This window comes from Hyperoodon ampullatus (genome assembly GCF_949752795.1).
Source record: "Hyperoodon ampullatus genome assembly, chromosome: 18".
NCBI lineage: Eukaryota > Metazoa > Chordata > Mammalia > Artiodactyla > Ziphiidae > Hyperoodon > Hyperoodon ampullatus.
The window spans coordinates 34,136,930-34,160,785 of NC_136931.1; the positions used below are offsets into that span (position 1 = coordinate 34,136,930).

The following is a 23,856-nucleotide window of genomic DNA, read 5'->3' on the forward strand; positions in this document are numbered from 1 at the left end:
GGTCAAAATCTTGTATCAAACTATTTTTTATTTTAATCGTTAAATAATAAAAGTATGTCACAAAATTTAAATTTATCTTAATATGGACTTTAAATTACATAGTTTGCTCCCTATATTCCTAAAAGAACAGATTTGTGATCTATGGCCCTGACTCTTCATAGTTTAAATTTTATACTGTGACATTATCACACATTCCTCCTACCACTTAACAAAAGTCCTTACTAGATGTCTTGTACTTATACCATTACAAATTGCTTCCTGTGGCCAAAGAAAGACATACTTATAATTCTTAAACTAGGAGAAAATCAAAAACATCACCTTTTTAAGAGAGGTGGAGGGAGGCCTAAATATCTTCCTTTAACCAAGAAATGTGTTAATAAAATACATCTCATGTATTTCTAACATAAAACTATTAAATACTTGCTACTCTATAAATAAAAATTTCCCTTGCTGCTATTCATTCAGATAAAATTAAGTTTAAGAAGCCAGATCATACCGATTAAACTAATAAGCATGATTACATTAGGGGTAGTGTTGGAGAAGGTAAGAATCCCAAATACCTTATATCAGCTTTTATAAACCTACTGTAATTGCTGAATTGTAGTACACTCTACCAAAATGGTTTAATCATTTCATGGCATACACTATGTGCTACACCTTGGCCAGATTTAAACTGTTAAAGAAGTAAAGACAGTACAACAGGACTTCCCTGGTGGTGCAGTGGTTAAGAATCCTCCTGCCAATGCAGGGGACACAGGCTCGATTCCCGGTCCGGGAAGATCCCACATGCCACGGAGCAACTAAGCCCGTGCGCCACAACTACTGAGCCTGTGCTCTAGAGCCAGCAAGCCATAACTACTGAGCCCGTGCACTGAAACTACTGAAGCCCATGCACCCTAGAGCCCGCGCACTGCAACTGCTGAGCCCACATCCCGCAACTACTGAGGCCCGTGCACCTAGAGCCTGTGCTCCACAACAAGAGAAGCCACCGCAATGAGAAGCTCGTGCACCGCAACAAAGAGTAGTCCCTGCTCACCGCAACTAGAGAAAGCCCATGTGCAGCAGTGAAGACCCAACACAGCCAAAAAATAATTAAATAAATAAAATAAAAATATAAAAATAAATAAAAGTAGCAACAAAGACTGAACAGAAATCTTCTTTAAAAAAAAAAAGACAATACAAGGACCGAAAGTTAAAAAAGATGTTAACACATCATCGAGAGAACTAATTCTCTCCCATTTCTCATTAAAGGAAAGCAGGGAATAAATTAATTACTGTACCAAAAAACAGCACCTAGGATACCACCTAAAGGCAAAAATAACTATCTTCTACTTACATTCTCAGAGGATTAACGATTTCTGTCCTCAGCAGCTCTTGAGTTTCACTATAATATTCTACATCATTCTTTTCTTTGGGTCTAAGTAACACAGTGTCCAGAACAGAACTAAAAGAAAACAAGCTGCAAAATAAAAAGAATATTTTTCCTCATGCTGTAAATGTACTAATTTTTGAGAAACACATACTAAAAAGAATATGAAGAGAAAAATCACAAACTCTGGAGAACAAATAACATACAAATTAGTGGGGTTTTTTTTTTCGAAATTAGTGTTTTTTATTAATACAGGTAACCAAGACCCCTGTCAAGGTTCCCATGGTTTAATCATCAGGGCCTAGAGATCCTTAAGGAGAATACTAATATCAAGAAGGCAAACTATAGATTGACAGTGTTAAAGGATTAAAAATACGCCTTCAGTACACTGGAAAACTTCTTTGCAAAAGCTGAAAGAAGGTCTACAAATCTGAGTTAAACTACAACAGAGGAGAAAGTTTGGAAACTAATTTCCCAAGGCAAACACATAGCCAATATGTAACCCACTCTAGGTATTATACTTCTCTCTCTCCACAGCCCTTTGCAGAAATCTGAATTCCTTTAAATGTCAAAATCACTTGTGAGTGACTAACAGCAGTGACTTGTTGATATCAAAGAAAAACAAAATTTGGCTAAACAGATTTTTTATCAGAAAATCTGAAGAATATTACATCAGTTCTTGCTTTTGTCAACACCTCTGAGAGACAAAGTATTCTGCCCAAAAAATGGCCCACCACTTTTATTCTTCTCCCTGTCTTAAAAATTTTAACATCCCATTAACTTCCTAATTCTTACAACATGGCTGTACAGAGCTGGCAGGCTATGCTCAGTTTAACTGGCGATGTTCTTGTTTCAAGCTTCAGAGTGTAAAAATTCTTGCCATGTTAAATCGTTCTACTTTGGAACAAACTACATATACGAGGGCAACTGTGCTTCTACTGAAAATACTTCTTTAAAATAGTTTTATGATTGCCTCTGCCTAGTAAAACAAACACAAGCCAGTCAATGGCTTATGACAAGTTATTTGATTTGTGCACAAAGATCCTGTATTTATTCCCTGCAGTCCTATGATTTCCCACATATCCTCAGAATATCTGTACCACCTGTAACACTATCATTCACCTCTTATCCATCATTCACTGCATTATTTTTTATATTAATTTTTTGGATACAGGCACATGAGGCAACATCCAGTAGCTTCCAAGGAGTATATAGTGAAATGCAAATCTCCCTTTCTCTCCTGAACCCCAGCCCCCAGTTTCTCCACTCAGAGGCAATTAGCAGTTTCTTTCTCTCTCTTTCTCTCTCTCTCTCTCTCTCTCTCTCTCTCTCTCTCTCTCTCTCTCTCTCGGACACACACACCTGCCCCCATGGCACTATATTCCTACTGCATTCATTTTAAACTTACCAGAATAAGGTTGAGTCTAAGTAACAAGAATTGTAATGACCCTGGATACCTTTCTTCTTTCCAATCATTATCTCTAAACCTTCTTTTTCCATTTTTGGCGGAGTATTTTCCTCTACTACTTCACTTAAGTAGCCTCCAAATGCTGCAAAGATAAAAATGAAAATAATTCTTTTAAACTATTATAGTTATGTATTCCCATACATATTTCTTCACTTAAAAATATCTTTTTGTATTTTGATGCACAATTTATTACCCAACTTAAAACTAAGTTAAAGGTAGGTTTTGGTTAATTGTTATTCAGCTTGGCTTATAAAAAATGCTAATGTTTGCTTTCAACCTTACTTCCTCCACAATTTAAAAAACACTTTAGAGTATCAAGTAACGTAAAAAAGCATCTGCCAGGTAAAATATTTTGTTCCCCAAATATTTTGTCTGAAGATGTTCCATTTTCAAGTTGAAAAAGAAAACAAAAAATTCCAAAGCACTACTTCAACTGTAAGAAAAATTGTTTTCAATAAAGATGGCTTTCCTATTTATACCTGTTTAACCCTCAAGATGTTTCACCATGATTATCCAAAACTGGAAAGGAACAGTATCAGAAAACTGCCACCTACTATAAGTGATGAGATCTGTCCTTCATCAAGCAATTAAAACTATTTCTTGTAATAATGCTGACTTCTTGATAAGGCATGCTTATTGATATACTTGAACAATACAGAGAGAGGAAAATCAGTGCCATAAAGAAGGCCACATTTCAATCTCTACTTCCTGGGTTGTTGAAAATTAAATGTCTGTAATCAACAGGAAGGGGAAAATAAATCCCACTATTTCTCAATTTTTAAGTCTCAAGCATGGTTTCCTGGCTAATACTTTTTTTAAATGTCCCCTCTTAGGATAACTGTAACTTTCTCATACACCAAGTAATAATTTTTTTCTCATTTAAAAGCTTGATGAACACTGGCAGGAAAGAAAGAAACACTGTTTACTACCAACTACTGCAAAATGACATGAGGTCAGAACTAGAGTCATTCCCGATGGATGAATAAATGAAAGGCACACAAATACCTAAAGAGTTACAGCGTTCGATCTGATTGGAAACTGGCTGCAGGGACGCAAACCTAGAGTCCGGCCGGCAGCTCTTCAGTTTAACAAACAGCGCCTTCTTCAGGGCACAGGTGAAATATCGAGTACCCCTAAAGGTTCCATCTGTACAGCCTGCACACTCGTCTTCCTGAAAAAGAAAAAAAAAAAAGTGCTTAGACATGCATTATTCTCCATCTTGCAAAGATGGTCTACAAAGAACTAAGACTTGTTTCAAGTTTACCCTTTCTTAGAATTCCGTTGTCACACGTGTACTGAGAACTCCATCAGGAAAAAGGGGTTGACTAATCAGTATTTCAGCCCACAGCTGACGATTTGAGAAATTAATGCCTTATTCCAGCATAAAATCCTCAATGTATTTCCCTTCAGAATACATGTTAAACCTTCCCTGGTTAACTGACTTCCCTGCACCATTTCCAAAAGCATTAAAACTAGTGGGGAGAGAGGGCCAGAAGGGGCTGTTTATTTTAACAACCCAAAGAGAAAAATAGCATTCACTGGCCTATAAACCAACAAATGAAAAAACAAGAAATATATTTAAATGAAAGCTAAATGTACTCAAATTCTCTTTCTGATTATGAAATGTCAAACAATATGCTTTCTAATCTCCAAAGTCTTTCCCTCTACCAAAGATCTCAAAAGGTCACTAAAAATGGTGATTAATCTTAAAGTCAATGATAGAAATATTAGAACTGATGGCAGAAGGGAGGCTAAGAAAAAAAAAAAGAAAGAAAAACTGATAACAGTTTGCTTTCCTTACTGCATTCTGTTTAATATAATAAGCCTAAACATATTAGCCTAAAAATCTACTTTCATTCCTTGAACACAGATCAACTAACATTAAGAATAAGTGGATCAGATGCTTAATGGGTGGCAAAGGATGTCAGGCAGCATGGTAATAAAATTTTTCTCTAGTGATGGCTTTGTGGATAAATAAAATATTTCACCAAAAAGCAAAGAATAGCGAAAGATCTGTACAAAACCCCAGACAGAAAAGAAATGCAATTTTTAGGTCAAATTAAATTACCAGTTCCAGTCCAGCTAGTACTTCATTGAGTCCTGGTGGCTGACCAATCCAACGGATTACCCCATAGAAAGGAGGATTCTCTTTAACCTCGGCCAGCGAGCCCACTTCCAGGCCATGTGAGTTACCAGAAGATACGGCCAAGGGTGGACTCTCCTGCACAGGTGCATTGTTTAGCTCTCCCATCACAGACTGAACTGACAGAGAGAGCGGACTGTGGCTAATACTTCCATTGGTGTTGGGCATCTTTGTCAGACTAAATGGTAAGGAATGAAATCTGTTCTCGCTGGATAGTGAGTTCATGGAAGGAGGTTGCAGTGGTGGTGAAGCGTGTCCAAAGTCTGAAGAGATCTCCGTAAGTGATTTTGCAGGGTCTTCAGCAACTATAAAAAATTATTCTTAATTAGAGAAATTTATTCAAGAATATTAAATATGCCCTACATCTCTAAAGATTAATATATACATAAGTCCAACTGCCCACCTGACCTCTTCTAGTATGATTCTCATAAGCATCACGAACTTACTACCTCCAAGTCAGTGTTCTTGATTCACATCCCCACCTCCAAATTTTTCTTCTTCAGTAAATGGCACCCAATTATTCAAACCAATAAAATATGTTATTGATTGGAATTGTATAGGTTATATTCTTTGTCCAAAATACAATTAAGTTACAAAAACCAATACAAAAAAAGAGCAAAAAATTTAAGAAAGATGCTTCTAAATAACAAATGAATCAAAGAAGAAATGATAATGTAAATTTTTAAATAAAGAAAAAATAAACACTTGAACACAACTAAAGTAATACTTATAAAAGAAATGTATAGACTTAATAGTTCATTTTAGAAAAAAAGGAAGGGTAATATTAATAAACTCAGCATACAGCTTAGGAAGTTAGAAAAACAACAGAATAACCTCCCCAAAAGTAGTCAAGAGGAAAGGATAAACACAAAAACAGAAATTAATGAAAGAGAAAACAAACATCCAATAAAAAGAACCAAAGCCAAAAGCTGTTTCATTAAAACAACTAATACAGTTGCCAGGCAGTTACTGCAAAATCAGTGTGGAAAGAACAAACTTCTTAATAAATGGCGTTGAGATAATCAACTATCCATATTTTTAAAAATTAAATTGGACTCCTCTGTCATACTCTACACAAAAACAATTTCCAGATGTCTTAAAGAAAGGCAAAACTACAAATTTTGGAAGAGAATATAGAAGAATGTTCTTTATGACTTTAGGGTAGAGAGAAATATCTTAAACATGAGTATACAAACCAAAAAGGAAAAGACTGACAAATATGACCACATTAAAATTAAGAGATACTTGTCCATTAAAAGGCATCATAGCAAGAGTAGAAATATGAGCCACAAACAAGGAGAAAATACTTATAATCCTTATTTCTGACAAAGGATTAGAATTTGGAAAAGGTCTATAAATCAATTTTTTTTAAAGACCAGAAAAAAATAGAAAAAAAATGGACAAAAGACTTGAAAAGGGAGCTCACAAAAAAAGAAACCTAAGTCACCAACAAATCAATGAAAAGGTTCTTGCCCTCACTAGTAAATACATAAAAGAAAGTCAAAATCAACATGAGATAGCATTTCAAAAGGTAAAGGTCTTAGAACATTAACTGTTGGTGAGGATGAGGAGTTAATGATACCCTTACACAAAGCTGATGGGAGTGTGAATTGGTACTAACTATTCCAGTAAACAGTTTGGCATTATTTAGTAAAGGAAAGATGTGCATATCCCATGTACATCTAGTAATTCCACTCCTAGGTACATACCCTAGGCATGGGTAAGAATGTTAATAGCAGAGCTGTTAATAATAGCAAGAAAATAAAACCAATTCAAATGTCCATCAATGGTCGAATGGATAGTTACGTTGTGGTATATTTAAATACCATATTTCACAGAAATGAAATGGAATGGAATGCAATGCTATACAGCAACAAAAACAAATAAATCATCATCACATACTACAACTTGGATGAATCTAGAAACATAATGTTGAGGGAGGAAATTACACAATATACATACAGCCTGATTCCTTGTATATAAAGCTCAAAACCACGCAGAACTAACAGTATGCTGTTTAGATGGACAAACTCATAAAGCGATAATGAAAACCAAGAGAGTGATAAACACTAAATTAAAGATGATGGTAGCTCAGAGGAGAGTAAAAAGAACAACACTAGGAAGAAGCGCTGAGGGGATTTCAAAGGGAATGAAAATGTTCTTTGCCTTAAAGTGAGTAGCGACTCCATGGGTGTTCACTGTACTTTATACCTTATCCATTTAAGATTCTTTACTGATGATATTTAATCTAAAAAGTTTTTAAGTTATTATTTTCTTTCCCAAACCCTCAACCCCCCAAGCCCAACACTCAATTCCATAGAGCAAGATATGTTGTTTCTACCTCCAAAATATACCTCAAATTTGTCCACCCCTCTTACCCTCTACCATCATCTCCCCAGTCAAAGCCACCATCATCTTTCACCCTGCAACCAGTCTCTTACCTGGACTCTCTGTCCCTCTTCTCACCCCTCTCCAATCTAATTACCATACCACAACTAGTGAGATCTTTTTAAAATTTAAAGATCTTACATGATCTTGTATCACTCCCTTGTTTAAAACCGTCAATGGCTTTCCAGTACCTTACAATAAATACTAAATTTCTTACCAACACTTACTAGGTCCTAAATCATCTGACTCCTACCTACCCCTCCAAACTCATTTCATACACCTCTTTTCCTTGCTTACTCTGCTGCAGCCACTCTGGCCTACTTCCTGTTCCCCAAATTAATTTCTCACCTCAGGACCTCTGCCTTTACTATTTCCTCTGCCTACAATGCTCTTCTCAAGCTCTTTTTCTGGCAGTTTCATTCACATCATCCAGATCTCAACATAAATATCATTTCCTCAAAGACTCTTTTCCAAACCACCTCTGGAGCCAGCTTCCCACCAGCTGCTATCACCTTGTTCATTTCCTTCATTGCACATGTCACAGTTACCTTGTCTGTCTATATGTTTATTGTCTATCATACCAACTAGAATATAAGCTCCCTACAATGAGGAACTTTGTTAGTCTTTTCCATGGCTGGATCCATAACACTTGGTATAGCCACTAACACAAGAAAATACTCAATATTTGTAATAAAAAAATTGAATAAATGAATTAAACGTTATAAAGAATAGCCTTTAAAATGTGTAAGTAAAACAACTACGGATATGATGTTCTTTTACAAGTAAATTGCTTCTATTTTCTAATTTAAGGATGAAGGCCTATTCCATATAAATTTCATTACTTCATGTCTTTTTGGACCAGTTAGAAGGTCACTATATTAATCCAGACAGCAAAAAAACAAAGGAAAGGATCTGAACTAAGGCAGAGGTTTCAGAAATGAAGAGAGGAGAAGGATTCCAGTGATATTAAAGAGGAGGAAATCCCTAGGACTTGGTGACATCTGGATGTGACTAATGAGAGAGAGAGAGGAGGTCCAGGATGAAGCAGAAACTTACATTTTAGGCAACTGGACTCATGTCTCCATCTCCTTGCTCTGTAAAAACATAACTCACAAGGCCATCAGCGACTGCCACTGGCTAAATCCAACAGGTTTTTGTGTGGTCTTTATCTTATTTGCCCTCTCAGAAGCATTCGACACTGGTGTCTATTAGTTCCTTGGCTTCTTGGCCCAATAACCTCTTGTTTTGCCCACATCCTCTGGTTACCTTTTCTCTGTCTCCTTTGAAGACTTCTCCTCCTCCCAGCCATTATGCTCCTCAAGGCTCAGACTTAAGCCACACCCTCCATCCCTACTTTCTCCATAGGTGATACTATTCACAGGATTTTAATCACCACATATGTGAAGGCAACCTACAATATATTTCTCCAGCTCTTAACATCTCTTTTAAGCTCCGGATCTGCATATGCAACTGCCCGCTTGACAAATCAACTCTGGGAAGTTTAAAAGGCTCCTCAAACTCAACATATTCAAAGCAAATCTATCACTTTCCTCCACAATCACCTAATCCATCACCTTCCTCCATCATCACCTAAGTATGCAGGCCAGAAAACTAGGAGTCATCACTCACGTCTCTTTCTTCCTTACCTCTCACTTTCAATCTATCTGTGAATCCTGTCAATTCACTTCTGATATCTCATAGCCATCCACCTCTCCCCATCCCTTCCCCAACAAGTCTAGCCCCAGCAACTATAATCTATGGCTGAGCCTATCAGCAGCCTTCAACGGTGTCCTTGCATTCACACAGCCCCTGCTTCAGTCCACTGTCCACCCTGCAGCCACAATCATCTTTTCAAAAGGCAAACCCTGCAAACCCCTTGCTGAAAATCCTTCAGTGGCCAGCCATTTCCTTTTAATAGGATACACCAGGCTCCACATGCCCTGGCCTTGTTTGCCGCTCCATTCTCATCTCATAAAATGTTCTATCTCTCTGTTCTGGCTACTCTGGCTCTCCTTAGTCCTTGGCAAACACCAGCTCCATTTTACCACAAGGCCTTTACATATGCTGTTCTTTCTGCCTAAAACGTTCTTTTGCCCCATTTCAATTTGTTATCTATCACTCCCCTGGTAAATCTAAGCTCATGTCACTTCCTCCTAGAAATATCCCTGAGCCCCTCAAGTAAAAGCATCCATTAATATACTCTCACAGCATCATATGCCTTCATTATACTCATCAAGACTGCAATTCTTCATTTGTTTCTGGCACACAGTAAGCATTCAATATATACTTGTTGAACAGATGAACAGAAGAAAAAAGAATAAACCAGAAGAAAGTGATGTCCCAGAACCAAGGGAAGGTAGAGTTTTTTAAAAGTGGTATCAAAAAAAAGGATATCAAGATAGTAAAGTCTTTAAATGATTCAATTGATTCTAGAGATCTTCTACCTTAAACAGATCAATGAAGTGCAGAGAACAAGCTGCTAATACATTTTCTAAATACTACATTAACCTTAACAGCAGTGCAGTTCAAATTGTCTATAATATTTTAATTCAGCAATATTAATAAAGAATGGTCTACTCATTCTGTTTCCAAAAACTATCTATATTGGTGAAAAAGCCATTTTTTCTCTAGTGAGTTAAAAGGAGAGAATCATTATAAAGAACACTAAAATTATAGATTACCTTCATCAATATACCATGAATTTTTTGATTTGGATTGTGGTTGTGAGTCAACAGAAGACCCATTTAAGGTATAAAATAATTCAGATCTGTTTCTATTTCCAGGGTCTGAGGTAGATCCTATGGAACAAGAAAAGTTCCTTTTAAAAATAAAGTCAATATGAAGTGAAAGTTTTTCCGTAAGAGAAAATAATATGTATATGGTGTCAACAATTATTTACACAACCAACAGATGTATACAAACACAATATATTTTATTAGTGCCTTCAGCTTTTAAAATTTTGGTAACCATTTTTGCAGTGTCAAAAAGATTCTTCAGGGCTTCCCTGGTGGCGCAGTGGTTGAGAGTCCGCCTGCCGATGCAGGGGACATGGGTTCTTGCCCTGGTCAGGGAAGATCCCACGTGCTGTGGAGCGGCTGGGCCCATGAGCCATGGCCGCTGAGCCTGCGCGTCCGGAGCCTGTGCTCCGCAACGGGAGAGGCCACAACAGTGAGAGGCCCGCGTACCGCAAAAAAAAAAAAAAAAAAAAAAAAAAGATTCTTCAGCCCAAGAAACAATGTAAGAGGAGAACAGGAGTTAAGTTAAAAGAAAAGCCTGTTTTTTTGTTTAAACAAACTGCTTTAAAAAATCATTTCATGTACTATGGCTTATTTCCAAATGTCAAAATCACCATTCCCCAGTTTCATTTAACAAACCTCTTGGTTCACAAACTTAACATATTATTTTAAAACGGTTGCCCTCAAAAAAAGGCAGTCTTCAAATGTATATAAATAGATGCATAAATTAAGTTTAAAAGATTTAAGGTTTAAACATTTTTGAATTGTTAGTCAACAAATCCCTTGCTGAATTTCTTCATGTCTCTGAAAAAGTGAAGCAGTATTATTTCTTATACATTAGATTTATTAAATGTAAGAAAATTTAGTGTAGCTATGCCACAGACACATCAAGACATTCCCCTGCCTCATTACTAAGAGGACATGCTATCGTTGAGAGCAGTGAGGTCTCTAGAACCTACAACAAAATCTGATTTCTTTTTCAATTTAAAGCAGATAACTTTACACTTCGTACCTATAACTAAGATCTGTTACAACATAAGTAGTACACATATCTTAAGAAAATCTTTAGGCTATTCATATTTAAGTGAGAGTAGCAAATTGGTGCTAGCCTATCTAGATCCACAGGTTAACATAAAAAGTACTATCTATCACTTATATATTCTATTTAATTCTACATCTCCCAGGGTCCAATGTCACATAAAATATTTCTTAAAGTACAATTTCCCTTTAAATAAGCTGGAAAAGTTTTCTTCACTAGATAATTGAGGAAAAAAATTCTTTTCTTAACCTACATCTGAGTTAAAAATTCTTGCAGCTTTTTAAATTAGCTGTTTAGCTTGTATAACTACCACCCTATACACCTATGAAATATGTGGAAGCTAACCAAAAAACAACTAAAAACTCCACATGTATTGTAAGGGAGTTTCTGGAAGAAAGAAAAAAATTTTTGCTTAGTGGTTTGGAATTTAATTTGTGCCACCTGTGTTAGCAAAATCCACATAATCTATAGTATACTTTATCCTATAAACATTATCCATAAATGATTATTTTGTACAGTGCAACTCTAAACTATATATACAAATGTTACAAGTAGGGAATTCCAAAAACCAGCGTATATGGACCAGAAAAAGACACAGGTCCCCACAAGAAACTTTTCATCATTTAGAAAAGGTTGCGAACCCTTGGCTTAAGCAACACCATCTATAAACATTTTTTAGTAAACTACTAAAAATGTTTGCAAGAAGAAAGTCTACATATACATTAAGGAGTAATACCTTTTAACCTTTTTTCAATGCTATGGCAAATAAAAAATCATGTAAATAACAAAGAACTGTATTCTATTAATCCATACCTGTAGCCTTTGGTTTATTATGACTGGATGAACCTTTGTCCCCAACACCTCTTGACATAAAGGCTAGTTTGGGAGGCCTCCTTTCCTGTGTAATGCTATCTGAAACAGTAAACATGTTTTTTAAAGATAAAAGCAAATTCTTATAGAAGAGAAACAACTGAGCAAATAATGACAATAACAACAACAATCCCTTTCCAACAAAAAAACAGAATTTTCAGAGTAGTTTTACAAATTCGTCAAGGCCATAAAAAGTACTGAAAAAGGTCATACCAAAAAAAATCATTGCTGTATTTCAAAACATAATTTCTACAAGATAATACACCCCAAGTACAATTCAGCTAAGTGCTTTAACTTCTTGAAAATTTAACCACTTTTAATCAATTTTATTTGATATGTTGAAACACCACCAAGAAAACCTTACTCAGTTTTTGCAGGATTTCCCAAATCAGTTATCCCCAGAACACCCCTGTGTGTTATGAAGTGTCCCACTCTCAAATATCTCTAGAAGATGCTGAGATAAACAGACTTCTTTACTGCGTAACCCCAGAACCTTTAATATGCTAATATGCATTGTGAATCTCTCAAAAAGGGATATATAAACTTATTTGATAATGTTTTTTGTGCCACTCTACTTAGCATCTCAGATTAATATATTTCATGGGACACAGATTGGAAAAAGTCTGGTTAGGTATATGTATCAGTTTTTTAAAATATATATATAGGGCTTCCCTGGTGGCGCAGTGGTTGAGAGTCCGCCTGCTGATGCAGGGGACACGGGTTCGTGCCCCGGTCTGGGAGGATCCCGCATGCCGCGGAGCGGCTGGGCCCGCGTGTCTGGAGCCTGTGCTCCGCAACAGGAGAGGCCACAGCAGTGAGAGGCCCGCGTACCGCAAAAAAAAAAAATATATATATATATATATATATATGTTAAGAATAACACAAACACATATACATATAAGAGAAAAAACACAGAGAAATACACAAATGAATAATGTAGAAAGCCAGAGATAAATAGCAACAATATTTCTGAAAAAAACACTTTAAACTTTTTTGAAAAATTGGTGCAATAATTTTGTTTTTGATACAAAGACTACCTTAAACCTTAAAGGCCAGTGATTTTCATAAGATATTCACAAAAACGGATCAAACAAATGTAGAAAAGTCAGTCTGGAAAGTTTTCCCCTGGAAAGTTCAACATACCCGTGGAATCCAACGTGACACTTAAGAGTCCTACCTGATAAAGCTATGTATCAGCAAAAACAATATCACCCACAGTGGATTTTTGAGAACAGAAAGAGAAAAAGAGGGAAAGTTTTACATTTTAAACACAAGGGCTATTTTTTTTAAGAAAAAGGAAATAATACTGAATTAATTATATATAAATGATGCTTGGTAACTTTTTTCCACAGTTGGAGGGGGAGAAGAATGCATTATTAAACTATATCTTAGCTGCCTCATAATGTGATCAAATGGAATATTATTTTAGTTCAAAAATTATACTGAATAACCATGTGTTTAACCAAGTGATATAGTAAATGAAAGGCTATTTACCAATATTTTTATGATGTTACCATTCCAATATCTCTAAATACCACATGTGACAGCTACTGTGAAAGGTAAAACTTCTTAGTCACTGGCAAAAGTTTCCAAATTACAGTATATAAATTGACTAAAGAAAACTAACTCCCACTATTAACTGTAATTAATTGCATGTAAGTCCATTTTGAAAAGATATTCACATGTATACCATACTCTATATACATTATACAGTTAGTGGTGATTATAATAAAGGCAGAAAATGGTCTTAACTAAGGCCGCCTGGCAGTACCAAAAGGCCAATGGATGAGCCGGTGGTGACAACTCTGCTGGTGATACTAGGGGAGAGCTCCAAGGATTAGGAATATGCAGGGCACTGGAGTTGGAAATGGTGGTTATCTTCTGCCAAAGACTTTGTCATGGGGGAGGTAGGGGCTCAAATATCAACTTTGAGGAATAGGACAGTCCTGCAGAATTCTATGCAGATAAAGGGTCACATGCCATATCTAACTTGCCCTCCAGCAGTTACATACCAACTAATTCTTCTTTCTTTATCACAACTATATTCATGATCCAAAGTCAAACCCTTCCATCTTAAATGAATTTTAAGAGATTACCGTCTCAGGAAAAGTCAAGCATGAGAAAGTAAACAAAGTAAGGAATAAATCTGGCAGGCAATTTTGTGAGATTAAAACAATTCTGATTAAAAGATATTAAAAGAGATAGCAAGACATGTCCGCCAAACGGCATGTATAAAATGTTCATAGCAGCCTTATTTGTAATAACCAAAAGCTGGAACAATGCATTCTACAGGAGAATGGATAAACAAACTGTGATCTGTTCATGCAATGGAATATTACATAGCAATAAAAAAAGAATAAACAACTGATATACACAACATGGACACTGTGTTGAGAAAAGAAATGAAGCCAAAAGTACCCATTATATATACACAGCAGGAATGCATTCAAAATGATAAAATTAGAAGCCTGCCCATCACTCTTATTGATTTAATCAGAAAAAGAAAAATCCTTGGGAGAAACTTGGGTTAGAAATTGTAACAATAAACCAGTGAACAATAACAAACCACAAGAAATGTCTGTGAATTTGAATGACCCACTAAACTGAGAAAATTGCTTAACTGATGTACTGCTTAACATCATCAGCCACAAGAGCATAATTCAAACCCAAATGAGAATTTAATATCCATGGAGAAATCTACTGAAGAAAATGTAAGTTTACTTGGGTAGATTGAAGAATTATAAAACCCAATACCAAACATACTATACACAACAACAAAGCAAAAATCTCCTTACAGTGAGACTACTGATCAAAGTAAATATTTTCCTTATATTTTAGACAATTTTATATGAAAAATTGTTCAAGAAATCCTGAAAAGTCCATAGAGATAACATGAGGGTTGCATACTGTGATCTAGTGCTTCAAAATAACCTTTTGGGCTCTAACTGTCTCATATGAGAGGAGTCCTGCCTATACAGACAACATTCAGGGTGATTCAGACTGACAATCTCTACAGAAGGCCACTTGGCACTATCTATCAAAATGTAAAGTACACATACCCTTTGACCCAGCAAGTCTACTTCCAGGAAGTTATCTTTTTTTTAAGATCTTATAAATATTTTAATGTAAATATGAGTATAATATATCCCATTTAAATACTCAGAAAAGTATACTGACAGGACACAAGAAAAATCTACAGATGACATGATATTGAGAGAGACAAAACACGAAAAGACAGAATTAGTATCCAAAATGATCTGAAAATGGAAGACTGGATAGCTCTAACGACATGAAGTTAAACAGGGACAAATGTAAAGTCCTGCCATATGTCCCCCAAATCAACCATACAAATATAGATCAGAAGCAGAAGTACATGTGAACAAAATTGGGGATTTAAGTCAAGCGTAAGTTCAGGAATCATTAATTCATTAGTTTATAAGTGCATTCATTTAGTCAAGAAATACCACCAACTCCATGCAAGGAAGGCATTACCGTGTCTCTGGTAATATAATTCAAACTGTGACAGGGCTGTCCCAAAATCTTTTCTGCTAAAGTCCTGTTCTATTGCAATAATTAGTCTACATACAGACTATGGTATTTTGTTCCCCTCTAGGTGTCCAAGTGTGAAGGTTTCTTTAACAAACCAGGTCTTATTCAGAATATCTGGAAGGCATGCCATATGAGAAATGGCTAAAATGACTCAAACTATTTAGGCTGGAGAACAGAAGATGTAGGTGTCAAGGACACTCATCTTTGAATATCTGAGGGTTGCTACAAGGAAGAGGGGCTGGATTTGTCCTAACTTCATCCCCAGTTAGAACTAGAATCAATGAGGGAAGTTACAGGAAGGTAGAGGTAAGCACGTATCATACAAGGAGAGACTTTTTCACAATTAGATTTGTCTAAAATGAAATACTCTAATTTTCTTCAGGACAAAGTGACTCTTCTATCAAATGAACAGATAAGTAATCTTTTAGCTATACTGGATACATGCAAACTGAAACATACATATGACATTACTCACTGAAGCACTGTTTATAATAGCAAAAGATTGAAAACAGCCTTAATGCCCATCAGTAGGGGACTGGTTTCAAAAAATTGATACATTTATAAAATGAAATACAATGCAATAATTTAAGCAAAAGATTAAGTATGCAATTTATGTACTAATATAAAATGATCCCTATGACAGATCTACTGTTAGCTTTTTTTAAAAAGGTGCAACTTACTCTTCTGGGAAGATAAGTTGGTGTACTTTTTCCTATTCCTCCTGATAAGTACAGCTAAAAACTCTGGATGTAACATATAAAACAAAACAGAGAAGCCTCTGAAAGGCAAAGAGGAGAAGGCAGATCAGCTAGGGAGCACGGGACCTAAGGAGTGACACGAGGTTTCCCTGGGTTTTCTTATTGCCTCATATATCCCAGGCTTAGAGCTGAAGAAGGCAGCAACCTGGAAATGCCAATGGGGAGAGACAAAAGAAACTCCCAACAAAGGTATCCTCTCATTAGTCGAAGAATGAGAAAAGACAAACCCTAGTTAGACAGAAACTTTTAGACAATAATCCCTCTATTGCAACCAAACACAGCGGCCACACCCACTCCAACAAAGGCCAAGCGGGGAATCTGGACTTCTGCCTCCACCTGACAATAATGAGGTGACACACACCCCTTGAAGCGGCAAAAACAAAGTTTAAATATGATCTAGAATCTCAGAATATAATACCCAACTGTCCAAGTTTCAAATAAAAATCACTCATTATACCAAGAACCAGGAAGATGCCAAAAAGAATTTAAAAAGACAGTCAATAAATGCCAACACTGAGATGACAGAGATGTTAGAATCATCTGACAAAGATCTGTAAAGCAATCATGGTAAAAATGCTTCAATAAGCAATTACAAACACACTTAGGAAAAAATGAAAAATAGAAAACTTTTTACATAAAAGATAAAGAGAAAGGAATATTAGCATACCACTAAACAAAGTCATCAAACCACAAAAGAAGAGAGCAAGAGAAGGGAACAGAGAAGAAATACAAAAACAGCCAGAAACACTGGACTTATGCTCACTTGTGTTCACTCTACACAAATGTTTATAAGCATTAGTTATAACAGCTAAAAACTGGAAACAAATCAGATGTCCTTCAATGGGTAAACTGTTAAACAAATAGTGGTATAGCCATAACATGGACTATAACTCAGCAATAAAAAGGAATAAACCAGTGACACAACATGGATGAATCTCTAGAGAATTATGCTGAGTGAAAAAAGCTGATCTCAAAAGGATTCTTGAAATGACAGAACTGTAGAAATGAAGAACAAATTAGTGGATGCCAGGGTTAAGCGGACAAGACGGGCAGTGTGACAATAAAAAGGCAACATGAAGTATCCTTGTGGTAATGGGAATGTTCTGTATATTGACCATATCAATGTCAACACCCTGGTTGTGATCTTACACTGTAGTTGTATAGGATGTTCCTTTGGGGGAAACTGTGTAAGGGGTACAGAAGATCTCTCTGTATTATTTCTTACAACTGCATGCAAATATATAATAATCTCAAATATTTTTAAATCATATATCTGACAAAGGGCTTATATTCAGATTTATAAGAATTCTCAAAACCCAATAATAAAAATAAATTAATAAGAAATTGGCCAAAGATTTGCACAGATACTCCATCAAGGAAGATATACAGATGACAAATAAGCACATAAAAAGATGTTCAACATCACTGGCCATCACGAAAATGAAAATTAAAGCTACAACTAGATGCCACTATATAGCTATTAGAATAGATAAAATTTATAAGACTGACCATACCAAACGCTGGCAAGGACATGCAAAAACTGGGATTCTCACACATTGCTGCTGGGAATGTAAAATAGTATAACCACTTTGGAAAGACCGTTTGGCAGGTTGCTGTTGTTTTGTTTTTGTTTTGTTTTTAAAGTTCAACAATCGCCTACAATAGTACCAGCCATTCCACATCTGGGTATTTACCCAAGAGAAGTGAATACCTATGTCCATACGAAGACTTATACATGAATTTTCATAGCAGCATTATTCATAACAGCCACAAACTAAATAGAAACAAACCAAATATACACCAACGAGTGAATGAAAAAACAAACTGGTATATCCTTATGCTTATAGGGAAAACACACTGTCTTTCCCTTTGTTCTCATGCTCACAACAACTGTGACACTTCTGGCCACCAAATGTGTGAGGAGTTTTCCCACACTAAGCTGTGACACCAGCTGGGTGTCCTACAATTCAATGTGGTTCTGATGCTATCTACCTGGGGTTAGAGGCAAATCCCACAAGTTAAGGGCTCAGTCCCAAAAGACCGTAAGCTTTGCGGTAACCTGCAAGCTCTCAAAACCCCATACTTTGGGAATGTTTATGGAGACTTCATCAGATAGGCATGCTTGATTATTAACTCAATTTCCAGCTCCTCTCCCCTCGCCAGGGGATGGGGCTGTGGCTGAAGTTCTAATCATGTCTTGGTCTCTGTAGTGACCAGCCCTCCATCCAGGAGCCCACTAAGAATCACCGCATAAAAACAAAAGACACTTCTATCACCCAGAAAATTCCAAAGGATTTTAGGAGCTCTGTGTCAGGAACCTGGGTCAAAGACCAAACATTAGCAAGACTCAGGGGCAGAGACATATATATATTATACATTTATATATATTATATATACATTATACACACATATAATATATATAATGCATATATATAATATATATTATACACATATAATATATATTATTCATATATAATATATATATATTATTTCTCACTATAGAATGGAATTCTTCTCAGCAACAAAAGGGGCACATGGATGAGTCAACAAATAATTACGTTGAATGAAATAAGTCAGACCAAAAAAAAAGAATACATCCTGAGTTACTCCATTTATATAAAATTCTAGAAAAATGTGAACAAATGTATACTGACAGAAAAAAGATCAGTGGTTGCCTAGATTTTGGAGGATGGGACACGCAGAGTGGAAGGAAGCAAACACAAGGGGCATACCTTGGGGTGATGGACATGCTCACTAGCTTGACTGCGGTAAAGGTCTCACTGGTCTACACATTCGTTAAAACATAACAAACTATAAACTTAAAATATGTGCAGTTTACTGTATGTCAGTTAAAACTCACTAAAATTGTTAAGATTATAAAAAGAAGGTACAAAAAAGTGTATAAAATATGTAAACACTGAACAAAGAAACGAATTAATCAAGAAGGATACAGAAGATAATTAGGTAGTTGGGGGGCAATGCTAGGAGGAAAAGGTCTCATACACCCTTTGAAAATTCTGTGCGAACATGAATGTACTATATAATCTGAAAAATAAAATTAGTATTACATTCCTAACCCCCAAAACTAAAAAAGACAACACAGATTGGACTAAAAAAAGCAGAAATTTAGGGGAGGCACTAATTGATATGCTTCATCACAACAGATTTAAGAACCTGAATATAATGTCAAATTAGATATGTTAGAGGTTTTTAACATTTAAAACAGTAACAAACAGGACTTCCCTGGTGGCGCAGTGGTTAAGAATCTGCCCGCCAATGCAGGGGACACGGGTTCCAACCCTGGTCCAGGAAGATCCCACATGCCACGAAGCAACTATGCCAGTGTGCCACAACTCCTGAGCCTGCACTCTAGAGCCCATGAGCCACAACTACTGAAAGCCGGAACACCCTAGAGCCCGTGCACCACAACTACTGAGCCCACACGCCACAACTACTGAAGCCCGCACTCTCTAGGGCCCGTGTGCTGCAACTACTGAAGCCCACATGCCTGGAGTCCACGCTCCACCACAAGAGAAGTCACCGCAATGAGAAGTCCACGCACCGCAATGAACAGTAGCCCCAGCTCGCCACAACTAGAGAAAGGCCGTGCACAGCAACGAAGACCCAACGCAGCCAAAAACGAATAAATTAATTTAAAAATTAAAAAAAATAAAACAGTAATGAAGAAAGGAAAAACTCTTAACAGGTTGAAGACTCCTGCATTTTTAGTCAATGGTATTCTTCAGAAGCCTACTGTAACAAGCAATTGAATAGGATGAATTCTTTCCTAATCTCATCAACTGTTCAACTGCTTCCAAAAAAATTTTTTTAATTCTGTAAATAATTTTGTCCTACGAGTGAAGGTAATAGGGCAAGAAAGAAACTAAGAAACTAAATGAGATTATGACTATTTTCTTCTTTCTCAAGAAATGGGTGTTAATGATGACATGAAATATAGATGAAGACCTATTTAAATAAATGAAATTAATTTTCATTTAGACAACTTTGCTTTTTAAAGTCTATTTGCAGGCTTAATTTTGTTGGCAAAAAAAGTATAATTGGTGTATTATGTAATAAAAGCTGGTATCATTCCTAATTATCTTCTATTCATGGTTTATGAAAATCAAGGCTTAAAAGAAAAAAAAAAGCATTCTTTGCCTTGCCTGTCACACTGCTCTGAGAGCCAGTAACAATGACAATGATAGCCACTGATCTATAAGATCAAAGTTTGCCTGACAAGTGATTCCTAAGAGATTCATGTAACTAATTTTGATTATTTTAATCCTACATCACTATTTAAATAAAATGTAATTGTAAATGTTTTTGAAGATAAATGCTACTAAAGATGAATTCTTTGTGAGGTTATATATAATTCCATCACATGAAAAATAGAAATGGTAGCTTTTTCTTTTCTTTTCTTCTTAAGTGCTACTGTAGAAACCAAGATCATTTACATTTCAAACCAAATCGAGATATGGAAAAAGTATACAGAAAGAAATACAGCTCTGGAGTTTGAAAAAAAGGGGGTGGGGGCATTTCAAATCTTTATTCTATGGCAAACCGAGAAAAACACAATCAATTATACATAAGCCAACCTCATATTTCAGGTATCTTTTTCTTTCTTAAATTATAATACTGAACTAATGATTTCCCCAGCCTCCCAACTTACTTGATATAATGAATTATATTTAGTTGTAAAATGGAAAATTTAAAGAAATTCAATTAAGGTAGGTAAAAAGGATGGTTATACTAATAAGGTTTTGAGCTTTCAAAAGTACCTTTTGGACATTTAAAAAAAAAAAAGGTAAGAAAAAGAAATACCCACAGAGATATTTGATTTGGTAAGACAAGTTAAATTACATTTATCCATGTGGTTCTGGTGAGACGATATTAGCATAGAGTTGATTATCCCTGTAAGAATAAATAATGAAAGAAAATTGATTTTACAAGGGATTCCCCTTAGCTATCTAGCAAGTTAACATTATAAAATTAGCATAACTCACAGAATTTGCTTATTAGGACAGGGCTTCTCAACCTCGGCAAGGCTAACATTTCGGACCAGATCTTTTTTTGTGGAGGGCTGCTTGCTGCATTGTAGAATGTCTAGCAGCATCTCTGTCTCTATTCCCTAGATTCAAGCAGTACTCCTACCCCAGATGCGATGATCAAAAATGTTTCCAGACATTGCAAAATGTCTTCTGGGGGCAAAATCACCACAGGTGGAGAACTACTGGCTTACAACTAAAATGACCTTCTTATGAAGGTTTTGTACTAATGCTAAAAGTAAAAGTAAAACAAAACAAAAAACTTTAAAAATTGCTTAACATACCAAAAAACAACAACAAAAAAGACCAGTAAACTGTGACAGACTCAAAAGAAAAAACTGCAATGGATACCAATGCATGGATGATTCTGATGTTGTAATTGGCAGAAAAGAATTGTAAAGAGGTTATTATAACTATGCTTAATGAAGTAAAGAAAAATATGCTTACGGTGAAGGAGAAGATAGGATCTCATCAGAGAAATAAAAACTAGAGAAACAAAAAAAGGAACTGGATGGAAAGTCTTAAAATACTTTTAAAAACTTAAAAATACAGTATCTCAAAAAATAATGTATTGGATGTGTTAAAAGCACAATGCGGATAAAAGAGGGGGAAGTGAATAAAATTGAAGGTAGAACAATAGAATTATCTAAAGAACAGAGGGACTAAAATTTGAAAAAAAATTAACAGAACCTTAAGGATAAGGGACAATACGAAAAATTTTGACATATATCAAATTGAAGGTACAGGAAGAGACAACACTGAAAGGAACAGAAAAAACATTTGAAGGAAAAATGGCTAGACATTTCCTACTTTGTTAAAAAATATAAATTTACAAATCCAAGAAGTTTAGCAAATGCTAACCAGGATAAAGATGAAGAAAATCATGCTAGGCACATCATAGTTAAATGCTGTAAGCCAAATATAAAGTCTTCAAAGCACCCAGAGAAAAACAACATATTACATTACATACAGGGTCACAATGATTCAAGCTACTGATGACTTTTCATCAGAAACTATGAAGGCCAGAAAATCATAGAAAACCAACTTTAAAGCAGAGTTCTATATATACCCAAAATATCCTTCAAATATGAAGGCAAGATAAAGACATTCTCAAAGAAAATTAAGAGAAATTCATTTCTAGAAGACTTCACTTCAACAAACACCACAAGAAGTTCTTCAGGATGAAGGAAAATGATAAATAGATGCACAGATCTTTTAATTATTTAAAATATAAATAATTATTTCAACAAAAAAATAACATTTTCTTGTGCATTTTTAAAGTACATAGATGTAATGTACATGACAATTAATAGCATAAATAATGAGGAAGAAGTAACTAGATTTACATGGTTACAAGGTTTCTACACCTTATACTGATGTATATAATTGGCACAATATTAACCCAAACTAAACTAAAACATTAAGGATATATACTATAATCCCTGGAGAAACCACTAAAAGCAATATTACAATGAAATATAGCTTATAAACCAATAGATTAATTAACATATAATTCTTAAAAATTTTCAAATAATCTACCAAAAAGGTAGAAAATGACTATAAGAAGAATGAAAAACAGAGGGACAAATAGAAAACATAAAAAACAAAAATTACTTTAAGTGTTAATAGATTAAACACAACAACAAAAAGACAGAGATCATCAGAATGGATTTTTTTTAAAATGACATGCTGTCTAAAAGAAAACAAGTGGGATAGAGTGGGAAAATGGAGTAAAGAAGGTGGGGCGGGGGGAAACATCTCAATCCAAAAAAACACATTGGGGATAGGGCAGATAAAGTAGGACAAATAGAAAACACACAAAATGGTAGAAATAAATCCAACTGTCAGCAATGATAACTATTAATAGATTAAAATCTTCAGTTAAAATATAAAAATTGTCAAACTATATTAAGAAACCAACTATATGCGATTATAAGAGACATAACTAAAAATAAATGATGAAAAAGAGACATACCTGGAAAATACTAACCAAAAGAAAACCTATCTATATCATACAAAACAGAATTTAAGGCAAAAAAAAAAGAAAAAAATTACTGGAGATGGAGGCAGTCACCACATAATGAGAAATCACTTAGAAGATACAACAATTCTCAATTCTAGGTACCTAAAATTTCTAAACTTGTATGTAGCAAATAATAATTTCAAAATTAAAGGAAACACTTATAGATTAAGAAGAAATTAACAAATCCATCATCATATGAGGATGTTTTAATACACCTGTTCAGTAACTGTTAGACCTCACAATTAAAAACTCAGTAATGATACATAAAATTTAAATAGCATAATAAATTAGCTTGACCTAAGGGACACATAAAATATGCATGAACTACATGCAACTGTAATTGAAAACACATTCTTTTCAAGTACACACAGAACATCTCTGAAAATTGATCATGTACTAGGCCATAAAGCCAGCCTCAACAAATGTCAAAGGATTAGTATCATATTCTCTCACCATATCAATCAAATTG

General features: G+C 35.3%; 1 protein-coding gene across 3 annotated transcripts in view; it reads right to left on the bottom strand.

Annotated features, from left to right (window-relative positions):
* CYLD (CYLD lysine 63 deubiquitinase) overlaps positions 1-23,856 on the bottom strand; it is a gene marked incomplete at its 5' end in the record, with an annotated part of 49,463 nt that overhangs the window by 11,929 nt on the left and 13,678 nt on the right. The window contains 6 exons of one of the 3 annotated variants that reach the window (XM_079722909.1): positions 1,337-1,459; positions 2,778-2,919; positions 3,843-4,008; positions 4,906-5,285; positions 10,050-10,166; positions 11,956-12,054. In XM_079722909.1, the coding sequence (XP_079579035.1) occupies positions 1,337-1,459; positions 2,778-2,919; positions 3,843-4,008; positions 4,906-5,285; positions 10,050-10,166; positions 11,956-12,054 (1,027 nt within the window). The remainder of the gene's footprint in view (positions 1-1,336; positions 1,460-2,777; positions 2,920-3,842; positions 4,009-4,905; positions 5,286-10,049; positions 10,167-11,955; positions 12,055-23,856) is intronic. The other 2 variants (XM_079722908.1, XM_079722910.1) reach the window with 2 other exon arrangements.